Raw genomic sequence first — 13,175 nt, forward strand, 5'->3', positions numbered from 1 at the left:
TATCACTGCACAATTGAATTTAACCCTTTTTTACAGTACAAGTTTATAAGTTGAATACATGTATAATACGAAGCAAATTTTAATGAAAGAAATATCTACAGAGGGTATTATAACGACCGTTCGCTTTTTGGTTTATAATTTTAACGGAATCGGGTTGATTTTAATTAAACGATAGTTTATCGAAATTTTGTTAAAAGAATTTTTCCTAAGGCCGCGAGATAAATTAACGAGAATAATTTCCCGTCACCGTTATATCGAAAATTTATTTGATTCGGGATTGCCAGAACTGTGATGTTGTGGGCGAGTGATTAGAAAATAACATGGCAACCAGAATTATACAAATTTATAAATGTTTATTTTTATTCAGAACAGTCTATGGAACGTTCTTGATTTAACTTTCATCAATAGCCCAACAATATATATCCCTTCTACGTAATTGTACAGAACTGATACTTAAGTGTCTAAGACTAGATTTGTCTTAGTTCATCGTGATTGAAACATAAACCAAAACACACTTACACTTAAGTAAATATTATAAATTATACTGAGTAATTTTAACTAAATTCAAACTACCTAACTATAAACTCCGTCTTAATTAACAGCTGAGAGCTGTTCACTACTAATTACTTCCAATCTACTTAATTAGCCACACAGGTTGAGTTGACAATTTCAAGGGTATAATTAGGTTATTCCAATTCAAAAAAATAACAATAAATTTTATCTTACAGCTGACTTGAGTTAGTTCACAATTACTTTAACACTTTCAGTCTTAAGCACGCACTGTTCATACACTTAAGTCCATTCACTCACGTTCCAAACGCGAAACACATTTTAACTCTTTTCTTGACCGAAGACCGAACATACTAATTAAAACCGCAAAGTTACCTCATAACCCTTGACCGACACCCGGACCCCGTCCTGTAGTATTTCGTCTGACAGCCAAGAACTAAGAAAGACTAAATCTTCTAAATTGACGGCAACGGCCTTATATACCTTTATTTCGTGTTTTTTTGACCCCTCGAGATTTGACTAAAGTTCGAAAAATTGAAGAGATTACATTTTTTACCCGGTTTGATTGATAGTTCTCCACACGGTGGCGCTATATTATTACTTTTATATAGTTTCCGTGGGAGTTTTGAATAATTATACTTTTTCTAAGCGTTATTAAAAGGTAAAAAACCCGCCTTATCATAATGGTTTCTTTACTTTTATTTTCCTAAAGGAAGTCAATGGCTCGGCGGTAAACTATCTGCATTGTAACGATGCGACCCGAGTTCAATTCCTGAACACGATCAAAAAAGTTAAAATACTCAGATATTTAATTAAATATAATATTAATATAATTTATAAATATTTAATTAAATATAATATTAATATAATTTATAAATATTTAATTAAATATAATATTAATATAATTTATAAATATTTAATTAAATATAAGATTAATATAATTTATTAATATTTAATTAAATATAGGATTAATATAATTTATAAATATTTAATTAAATATAAGATTAATATAATTTATAAATATGTAATTAAATATAAGATTAATATAAATATTTAAAATGATGTAAAATAAATTATAGTACCTAACGTTATAACTTTGTAAATGACATTCGCCAAAGCTGTTTTTTAGAGAAACACCGTAACTTAACAAGCGTTGGTGGCTGAGTGGTTAGAGTAAATCTCTTGCACGAGGCAGACCCGGGTTCGATTCCCGGCCGGCGCTAATAAATCGCAAATTGATACTAAGACGAATACCGTGAACAATACCGTGAACAATACCGTGCCATTGGACGTTGAGAGGTTGCATAACACTCAGCATTCGGTCTGTCCCAAAGTCATTAAGTAGAAGCTGGAGAGAAAACGCCCGTACAAACACAACATACTCAACATCTACAACCATCATAACACAGACACACAACAAACTCAACACTCACAACCGTCATAACACGAACTCAACATTCACAACCTACGCATAAACATTACAAAAACGTAATACACAAAACCGTCACGACGGTGAGCGTTAACGAAAAAACACCATCCAAACAAAACGAAACCGCAAATGCATCCGTTAACGCTCACCCCTTTGCCAACCCTTCGAGAAGCTGCGAACGCAGAGATTTTGAGAAACTGCGTACGCAATGATTAACCTTTGCACGGAAAATGCGAACGCGTTCGCAGGATAGACAGACAGACACGGTGATTGTAATACCCCTCCAGGATACAAAGTCCCCTCGGAGAGTTAAAATGCTCGAATACTCCGTAGTAAAGGATAGAGTTTATTGTTTTTGTTGTAGTAGATTATGAGACTGAAGCGCCGCCAAATGCGCCATCTAGGCAGTTAGAAGCATTTTTGGTCATGGAAAACAAAATATTTCTTTGATTGGGAATATAAGTGCTAAACTGCTGCCCCGAGTGAGGTTTGAACTCTCAACCTTCAGATTATGAGAAATAGTCGCCGAAACTGACACTTTCCCTGAACTGAGAATGTATTTACACTGAGTATTTATTGTTTGTAGTATATTATAATAACTCGTTAATAATTTTTTAATTACTGAATCACTTTTCTCTCTTAAATTCACTTTTCTCAAAATTATTTACTATTTATCACTTTTTTGATTTCCTTTGCATTGAACGTTAGAAAACTGTCTTACAACCCATTTTTACAAATAATAAAACAAAATCAAACTCCGTTCACTTTTAATTTTGTTTTAAATTTTGAAAAGCATGCCAGCTAGGAGCAACAAACACAACACCCCACACAAGGAGAACGCAACCCGTCAAAAGTCGTGGATTTTCTTGCGTACACTTTTCATTGGCTAGACGCTCTAGCGCCTGCTGCCGTCGGAACTCGGAAGGGGAAAATTCGGAAATTGTCTCCCCCCCCCCGCCCGTAAAACGTTCAGCGTAAAGGCTCGTGACGCTCGTCCAATGAAATTCGTACACAACCGTTCGTTAGCGTGTTTAAAGGCTAGCTGCGTTCTCCTTGTGTTTGTTGCTCCTAGATGCCAGTCACTTTAATAATTTGCTCTATTTGGCGCTGCTGTACTTGAGAAGTTCCGGGAGAGGGGGGTGTCAGAAAAACTACGTCTGCTCATTTGATTTCGCGGGTATTTCGTATAGCTAGCCAAATAAAGAACAGGTATGTTTAAAAATAGTTAATTCAAAAGAAACTAAATAAAAAATCTAGTCTAATTTCGTCTTTTCTAAAAAAGTGAGATAACTTCGTAATTTTATTTTGGTTGTGTAACTAGTCAGGAAAAAACGCAATAAAACAGAATTTATTTTTCAATTTCGGTCACTTTTTTTTAATTATTAGTTAATAATAATAATAATAATAATCAGCTAGGCTAATACCCAATGCACCACCATAGGCCTAAGTCATCAAGCGACTTTTGAAGCCTTTAATTCAGGTGGCCGGGTTACAATGCGTAGGAGGGTGGTGGCAAGCCCTGCATGCCACGCGAACGAGCCAACAGCTCCCTACACTAACTATTACCGTTATTAAACTCACTAAATTCAACTGTGTAAATGAGTATCAGGCCTGTAATTGTCACACTTTCAACTATTATGTTACTTATGATATTTTTAAGAATATGCATAGTAAATTCTTATAGTTCCGATAATGGTCTTCAACTAACTCGAATAGAGTTAATTTTTTATATCTTTTCACTTAATCCATATTTAAAAACTGCGGTATTTGTTTCTCTCGAGTCGTAACAGTCGCCATCTATTACCTTCCTTTGGTATACAGGAAGCAATAATTTGCCAAACATCTCCCTTAGGCTATACCAAAAAATGCTCAAGCCGTTCTGTCTCGGTTAGCAAAGATATAACGAGACTGTATAGAGTGTTGTTATAAAACTGACGAAACTTTTATCGCTTGCCTCTCCACCTAATTTAGCCTTGAAGTTTAGACGCTCCAAGCGTTGCGGTACGGGTAGAATATCGTTTGAGAAATTACGCCAACAATAGTAATAGAATGGTTTCCTCGTGTAGATTATCTTTACTCTGTAGCGTCTTTTGTTGTATTTCTTGTAATCTTTCGCTGCGTGTGACATAAATTGATAATACTGCTTATACAGATTTGAAATGCAGCGCGTGACTATAGCGGCGTTTGAAGTGTCGATGCTATAGAAAGCGCTCGCTACAGTGTCGTCGATTGTTTCGCGAAAAAGTTTGTTTTTATTGTTGTGATCTGTCAAAATGTCAATAATTTTGAGTGTTTCGTTGCTGTATGTTTTCCGAAAAATATTTACTTGCAAAGAAGGTAAGTTCATTTTTAAAATAAATTTAATATTTGAAGCCGTTGACTGTTTACGAGAAATATATTAACGATAGACGCAAACAAATAGATTTTTAATTGATATCGTTTAGTCATATCGGTAATAATTACCGATTTTTTACTTGAGTTTTTAAAGGCTATTTTATCAAAAAAAAGGTTGCATAGATAGCCTTGACAGACCTCCTTGAGTCGTATACACGTGCAAATGACTAATAAACCGCAAAAATTACCACCGATTGTCCAAATTGGTAATACCCCAAATAAACGTCTTGTTTTTGGGGTCGTACACGTCGTTAATTTTCTAGAAATGTAATTCAATTAATTTTATTTTTAATATTATTTAATTTGTTATTAAATTTCCTTGTTTTATGTCATATAATATTATATTATAAAAAGTAGTTATCTCACTACTTTTAAGTACTCAATTAATAAAATGAAAAATTAGATAATGTTATTTTTATTTTAGTTATGACTTAATTAACATGCATCGAATTAGGCGAATTAATTTTTTCATTCAAAAGATATTAAAAACATTTTGAAAAAATTCTTTAATTTAATTAGATTGCATTCATTCTCTTTTTAAAATTTATTTGACTGTCTCATAACATTTTTAAATCGTTTTAAAAAATTACGACAGTAAATTTTAGCGTTTAATTAAGAATATATATATATACACACACAGATATTTCAAATTAATGGTTTTACTCATTCACTCAAAAATCATTGTTAAATTTAAATATAATTATTAATTAATAAATGTAAAATCCGTTATGAATTCCACCAATCGAAATTGGACTTTCCTTCCACGTTGATTTTAATTTGCTAGTTTCAATAATGTAAAGGTATTTTCGATACCACAAGTACAGCCAACTTCAAGAGTTTTGACACGTTCTTTTATTTTATGGACATTGTGCACGATGGTACTTTTGCACGAGACCAATTTTAAGAACGTGCTGCCTCATTCAGTGCATTTTTTAAACCGATAGATGGCGTTAATGTTATTGAAACTTAAAAATTCAACGATTAATTTAAATTTTCCAAAAAAAAAATATTTCTTTAAAGACTGAGAGCAGAGATTTCATTTTCTCGCGCGCGAATTTCGATCCCCACAAACATGATCTGCTCGATTTCTTGAGGAGTGACAGCGTGGACAGCTTGACCGACGGTTCAGACTGTTCTTAAATATAAAACACATAATGAGCATCAATGAAAGAGCTAAGGTACAATATCCACAATTGTCCAAGCGGTCACTCAAGCTGTCAAAGCTGCCAATCAATTTGTCCGAGCTGTCAAATAATTTTTCACTCGTCAAATATTGAGTACGGGATTATAGGGGTGGAAATTCGCTTCGTTCTCGGTCTTTAGCTAAAAGTGACACCAGTCTGACAAACATTAGAAGTTTCTGTGCAGTAAGTCTGCGTAGTTGCAAATTGTTTGTATACTATTGGACCGAATCCCGTTTGTCCGAATCCCATTGAACCGAAAAGTATTTTCGTTTATAGCCCAACATGGCGGGATTCAGTTGAATGGGAAATTTAAATCTGGTTCGTTTTCACTTCGGGTAGGTTAGTTCAGGTTGGGTTAGGTTAGTTTAGGTTGGGTTAGGTTAGGTTAGGTTAGGTTAGATATGGTAGGCAACTATTTCACGTCGGGTCTTATCAAGGTTATTTTCCAAAATTAAACCCGGAAAATATAAAATTTCAAGGGAAAAAGGTCTAAAAATACACGTCGGTACGAAATAATAAATATTTAAGACATAGTTTAGTCCAAATTAGATATACTATCGTCACGTAACCTACGATATATAAATATGTATCACTAACGGTATATTGAATGAAAACCGCGCAAAATGCGGTTTTCGGTCGATTGGAATTCGGTTGAATGGTACATTCGGACGAATGAGATTTCGGTCCAATGGTCTACAATCTTGGAAATTTGGCGAGCGTTCTTTCACTATTCTGACATACATATCACAAAATTATACTTTTATTTTCAATAGTTAAAATATTTAATTCAAAGCGAAGGGGGAAGGCTGTCAAAGGCTTCGTGTGACGCGGTAGCGAGCGGACGCTTAACGGCGACGAAGCCCGTAATACAGTCTGTCTCGCGAATAGCTCTCGGTAAAGCTTTTGCGTGTGAAGAATAGGATGTGTCACCCTTATGTTGAAAAATTATACACTTATGGTATAAATAAATACATTTTTGAAGCAAGGATCATGTTTATAAAGAATTACAATCTTCTATTCAATGTGACGATCTCGACTTCAACCCTAACCAAGAATTTATTTTAACTTGGGGAGAATTACTATATGATGATACGATCCGTGGCCATCATTGTTAATTTGGCACCGCCACGAGAGGGGGGAGGAAAACGTAAGATTTGGGGAACCAATGAGATACCAGAGTGGTTTTAGGGGGTAGGACCCTTACTCTTCGAGCATTGGCGGATTGGGATAAACCATAAAAAGGTTGCATTCCATTCAGTTTTGTTACAACTCCAAAAAAATCCCATAATTTTATCACTAATATGTTACGAAATAGAGCTATTTAAAATTAAAGGGTGCAGTAAATTACTATAATTTTGTTCGTTTTGCGGTAAACTTTTTAATGTCGTAGTATTCCTTTCTATGAAGTAACATTGGGCTTATTGTTTTGATGTTTATTCTGCGTCACGGGTGACGTGTATATGACGTTTTACTACACCCTGTTTTTCAGTATAAACTGAATTGTACTTTTACGTATTTGGTGACGAAGGAGCTACATAAAAACAAGCTCAGCAAGCGTAGCCTATTTTATGGAAAGGCCCATTGAAAAGGTTTTCATATCTAATAATGATTTATATATAACAAAAAAAACCTGAACAAACAATTTGAGAGGCTTACATAAACGGGAAACGTTTGCCATATTTTTCTAGTTTATAGGCTTCGTGTTCAGTTTAAATTTGAATGTCTGCTTATTTAAAATTATCTCAGTAAAGCACTTTAAAGCCTAGAAAAATTTCGTTGACAGGTTTTAAAGCAAATTGCCCTATTTTTACTTAATTAAAATAATACTATTATAGATTCAAAGTCATCGGTTTTTAATTAATTTTGAAAAGTTTCGCGAAATACTAGAAGCTTAATATAATATATGTTTTACGTGAGAAACCCCAATCTAGGCCCTAAAAATGAAACATGTGCCTTCGTAACCTCGAGGACGTTATCAGTTGGAGAAATTTTAATTCATGTTTTTCTACGCCTAGCGAAATGTGAAAAATGATTTTAATTCAGGATATTAATTTGTGTATTAACCTTGTTTTCTTGACGTAATCGTCATAAGAAAGACACTCCAAAACATATTTTGAAAAGGTGTAGAGGGAGCTTGTGAAAGTACTTATTTCAAGCAATAAACATGAGCAGTATCTTCCAGAGGTATACTATATGCTTCTGGTACTATTATCTTTTCTCGATGTATTTTGAATGAAACCCAGTTTTTCGAACTAAAGATGTTTTTAAAGAGTTAAGCCAGCACTAGGAAATGACCATAAAACGTGTAGGGTGCAGGCTGTACACACAAAGGCGCGTCTACACTCCTACAAGTTCCCCCTCTACGTTTTCGGGCGCTACTACATTTTTTGGTTTAAACGTAACTTTTACTTCAAAATACAAACGCACTGGCTTTTTTAAAAATTCGAAATTGTTGGCCAAAATATCCGTAGCCAACGATTTTATTTATTTATTAATCACCATATGGACACTCAATTTTAATTTTCAGTTGATGGTCGTTGGCCACCCGAGTCGGGCTGTGCTTGTTCTGTTCGACTGTCTCAGCAGCTTGTTTATCACTTTTCCTCTATGTAGGTTATACGCGCTTGCGTAAAAAGTACGACGAATCGTATAATCTTCTCTCCCTCACGACAATGTCAGGCTTTACCCATTGAATACGGTGTCTGTCTTTGACACTCCAAACGCGTTTTACTAAACCGTTGAGCGTTTCACCGGTTACATCATCGACAGAATATTATAGATAAGGGATCGTTGGGTTTCTCAGATATATTTTTGGTTGGCAACTGCGAATAATCTCGAAACCCAATTCAGTTTCGTCTTCAAAATGGAACGGTAAAGGGAGTAGCTAAATTGAAAATCGCCGGTAATATCGCTTGTTTTTACGTAATTAGCGCCAATCACCTCTATAGCTTCTGTTAAATCTGGTGATAGATATGTTAATTTCGTTAGTTCACCATAAATATGGAAGGTCATACTCCCTTTAAACATGAGCGCAAGACTCTCCATTTTTAAACTTATTATTTTACCTGCAACATTTTAAATTGCGTGTTCGTTTTGATTAAAGGGCAATTTGAAAAACTTAACCCAAATTTAAAGTAGTTCCTCCCTTTTCGTACCTCGTTATCGTATTTTTTGGAATTTTACCAGCCCTTTTTTTGGAGACTATAGCTTTGGAATCTGGGGAAATTCAAATTATTCTGTGGCTCTTTAATAGACTGCCCGTATGGTAAAATGAAAATTTATGTACCCTCTTTAGCCTCAGAGTTTAAGTTTTAACTTAAAGCAAGTCTCGGCTCAAGCTCGTTTTGAATGTCGCTCAATAGATGTCACCAAAAATAAAATCTAAACAAGTTAGTCGAGCCGAAATATCCCTAAATAATAATCATAATAATCAGCTAGGCTAATACCCAAGGCACCACCTTAGGCCTAAGTCGTCAAGCGACTTTTGAAGCCTTTAATTCAGGTGGCCGGGTTACAATGCGTAGGAGGGTGGTGGCAAGCCCTGCATGCCACGCGAGCCAACAGCTCCCTACACTAACTATTACCGTTAACCTCAACAAGTTTTTATGGAAGGGGAAACCGAAGAACTCGGGGGAAAACCCCTTAACCCAGTGGGGAGAGAACTTGCAAACTCAACGCAGAAGGAGTTGGTCGAATATCCGAAAAGGTTTCTACTCTACGTTTTAGCTTAATATTTAAGTTTTGATACTTTCTTGTATGAGTTGGTTTTGGGAAATTCTATCTTTAACTGCATTTCCTTCTCTAGTTAAAAAGATGTAAAAATGTCAATCTATTACCGCTTGGAGATCGGCGCACGATATATTTATTAAGGGCGCAAGATTCGTTGACAGATAATGAATAGGATTCGCAACGGAAATTTTATGTAAAACAACTCATTATTGATATGCACAAAAATAGTATACAAAAGTAAACTTACGCTCAGTCGCGTGGGCTCTAAAAAAAACTAAATAAAATAAGCAGAAAAAACCCTAAAATATAATAGCTGATCTTAAGGTTTTATTGGTGGCGCAGATATTTTAAAACACGAGCGACGGTCAAAGTATCTAGTCAGAGATAAACTATATTTTTAGAGGGAGCTCTTTATACCCGTACAACACAATGGGACAATGATATGGGGACGATTCGGGGTTTTTCACGGTCTAGGAAGCCACTTTCTACGGGGGGAACTTTGGGGGTTCAAGGAATTGTTTTCTTCGGGGGATTCTGTCACTTCGGTGTCTTAAAGATCTGAGTGGTTAGCACTTTCGCCTCGCAGCAAGAGGAGCCGGGTTCGATCCCAGCTTGTGGCATTGGCAGCCAGGGCCGGCAGGTAGTGTACGGCTCGTGTGGGTAGTTGGCCGGTAGGGGGGAGAGCCTCTCCAGAAAATATAATAGCTTTTAATCGGCTTAACAACTATTTTCAGTCGGATCAGTCCATTAACCGAAAGTTCCGAAACCGTTCACCGTTCTTATACATTTAAATTATAATAATATGAAAAATTATAGCACAAATCATTACCTGAATCTCTGAAGTTTTAAAATTTGTTAAACAAACTAACCGTTAAATTGTAAAACACGGGCCTCATTTATTCCCTCAGTTAATAGAATTTGAGATACAAACGATAGCGAGACGTAGCTACGTTTTTAAACAGACATTACTCGTAAAAATAATACAATAAATCTAGGAGTTTGACAAAACAGTTCCTTAGAAACTATGAAGATATGCGTAGTGCGATACTCGAGCAGTCGGTTTCTAAACAAAACTAGTTCTGGCGGGGATTGAAGGAAGTTAAAACCAGTTTTACGCGACGTTAGTCCGTATTTTCTTTGGTGGTTTTGAAACAAGGTCTCATTTAAATTTTTAATACAGAGATGTTAAACAGAGGCACACTTATGAGTAATTATGTTACATATGATATTATTTTATTCGAATCTATGAAATAGATGAACACAATGCGGTATTTTGCGGAGTAATGGGCCTCAGAATAAGTAAAGCAAAGCGCATTATGTGCGTTTCTAGAAAATGCGATTCTAAAAATTCAAATGTACTCGAGCAGACGATATTTTGAAGTATCTAGCAATGCAAGATTATTCGGATAATGCGTTTTGTAAAAAATATTGCTTTCTGCAGATATTTTTGTTAATTTTTGGGTTATAACGCGTATCTCAGTAACTAAAACGGGTAAAATTAAACGAATTTCAGATTCAAAAAAAGCGCTTTCCAATTAATGAAATGAATTTTCAAATTCCAAATGTTGCTCAATTGGTTATTAGTGTCTTGGGCAGCATTTTCGGCGCTGCTGAGATAGTTTGTCGCGTAATTTTAATCGCTCAAATTGTTGGGGTGTTCCTTGAATAACGCGTTGAAAGTTATATTCCCTTTGAGCGTTCAATGGAAATGCTATTATTTCCCAGTAAACTATAATTTAAAAACTTGTTTTATCACTATAATTACGGTTGATACTAAAGAAATAGGTGTTTCTTTAAAATACGGGAGGTCATGTGACAATGTTTTGTCACGTAGATTTAGCTCTTGAAGGTAGAGAGCACGCGCTGCAGTCGCGAAACCGTTCGGAATCTGAAACCCACGTACCAAGTAAAGCACTTAAATAACTTGCGCTCGTGTGGCCAATAAAAACATTTTATACTTCTAATTTTCATTGTTTTATTTTATAGAAACACCTATTGAAAATACTAAAGAATAGTTAAAAACTCCGTCACAGTCCTAATGAGTTTAAATTGCAAATGTTTCTGGTGTTTAAAATTGTGTTTCAGGAAAATGGTTCGCGATCAAAGAAATTGTGGCCGAGTTGTATCTGAAAAACCGAAATCGGAAGCACAAAGCCCGGCTAGACAACTACGATCATTTCAGTACCACGGATGTGAAGAGAATCGGCATTCTTCCGCCCGATGAGGAAACGGACCTGGAACATAGAAAAAAATGCTCCGAGGTAACAATAAAGATAAGACATCTCAGAACGAAATCCCTTCGGTCAGGAATCCATGTCGCTAATTGGAATGACCATCCTCTATTATCCCCAGTGCTGTTTGGTCGCGGAAGTGTAATTGGTTGTGGCTTAATGACGTAAAACTTTGTGACATGGAAGCTCTAAACTTTTATTGGTTGTTGCAAAAGTACGGATTTTGTTCAGTTGCAGCCGCCGGCGACCAAAAAAATAATGACGTAGGGTGGGAAATCAACTGCAACAGAGAATTATTTAAAGAAGTACACTGTTAAAAAAAATTGTTCTAATTTGAACAAATTGCCGTTCAGAAGGTTGTCCCTGTAACAGAACGCCATTTTGTTCTAATATTAACAAAAAATATTCGTTCGATAAAGAACGATGGTTGGTCGTTCAATATTGAACTTAGATGTTCTATATTGAACAAACCTTCTTTGTTCAAATTAGAACGTTTTGTCGTTCGCGGTGGAACGCTTTGTCGTTCGCCGTGGATCATTTTCTCGTTCGCCGCGGAACGCTTTGTCGTTCGCGGTAGAACTCTTTGCCGTTCGCCGTGGATCATTTTCTGGTTCGACTTGAAATGCTTTATCGTTATCCAATACAAAGAGTACATGAAGTAATTGCTTTCAAAATTATAGCTCATGTCTCCTGCCGGCGGTGCATCATGCTTAATTAATAAAAGTAACCTAACCTAACCCATTGCCCACCGAAAAGGAGAACCAGGCCTGAAACTATTTAATTAAATTTAGTTCCAACCTCAACTATAACCATCTTATTAAATTTAAAATATCTACCACCAAAGTGATATGCGTAACATCAGGTAACATACATAAAACCTTTTCATAGCGCAAAAGATATTACATTCTATTCTCAGACGAGAGGCCGAGAACTGGTAACGAACGATTTTAGAATTTATTTCTATGCTAAAACGTCAAACCAAATTGCAGTATATTACGAAATATTTTCTGTAAATTTTAATTCTGGAACTTGGGCAATTACATTTCCGAACGAATTTCGTCTACCTTGCCAATCAAATAAAAATAAACTTAAAAAAAACTGCGCGTGTCCTATAAAATCGGACCTTTCACAACCCTTTTTCGTTTTCCACTTCGTTAGGACACGAGGTTATTTATATCGTTATTTGTGTGAAGTTTCTTTTCAATAGGTGGGGTAGTTTCTGAGAAACAGCGTTACAGACCTAACGCCATTTGAGTCGCTAATGAAATTGAATCTTCGGTAAATTTCCAAACACACTGTACATACAGCTATAAAAACAACTTCATTACAACCTGTTCTAACTCACCCTGTAAATAAACTACTACGAGTAATAGTTTAATCAACCAGTACACTAACTTAAAACAACATAATAATGTACGAAAAAACTACCTATAACAAAGCGCACTCTAAACCACCTATTTATTACTTTATGGATGTTATAATTGTTTGTTACTTTTGGCCTTACGAAGTTTTCCGCAAAATAGTGTAACACGTATTTGTTACTTTTGGCCTTACGACGTTTTCCGCAAAATAGTGTCACTTATTTGTTACTTTTGGTCATACGTTGAAAGTGTCACGCTTACATGTTAGTACATTTACATGAAACCAATACAAAGAAATCCATATAGGTTTCTGTGTAAAACCTGTTCTAAGGGGAAC

General features: G+C 35.4%; 1 protein-coding gene across 1 annotated transcript in view; it reads left to right on the plus strand.

Moving 5' to 3' along the window:
* Positions 1–4,109: 4,109 nt before the first annotated feature.
* The window catches only part of LOC149959047 (uncharacterized), a 59,966-nt gene continuing 50,900 nt past the window's right edge, over positions 4,110–13,175 (plus strand). The window contains exons 1-2 of the mRNA XM_090166404.1: positions 4,110–4,276; positions 11,332–11,507. Of these exons, the coding sequence (XP_090022530.1) occupies positions 4,213–4,276; positions 11,332–11,507 (240 nt within the window). The 5' untranslated portion in view covers positions 4,110–4,212. The remainder of the gene's footprint in view (positions 4,277–11,331; positions 11,508–13,175) is intronic.

Source organism: Leiobunum rupestre, chromosome 2, assembly GCF_980474605.1.
Source record: "Leiobunum rupestre chromosome 2, qqLeiRupe1.1.hap1, whole genome shotgun sequence".
NCBI lineage: Eukaryota > Metazoa > Arthropoda > Arachnida > Opiliones > Sclerosomatidae > Leiobunum > Leiobunum rupestre.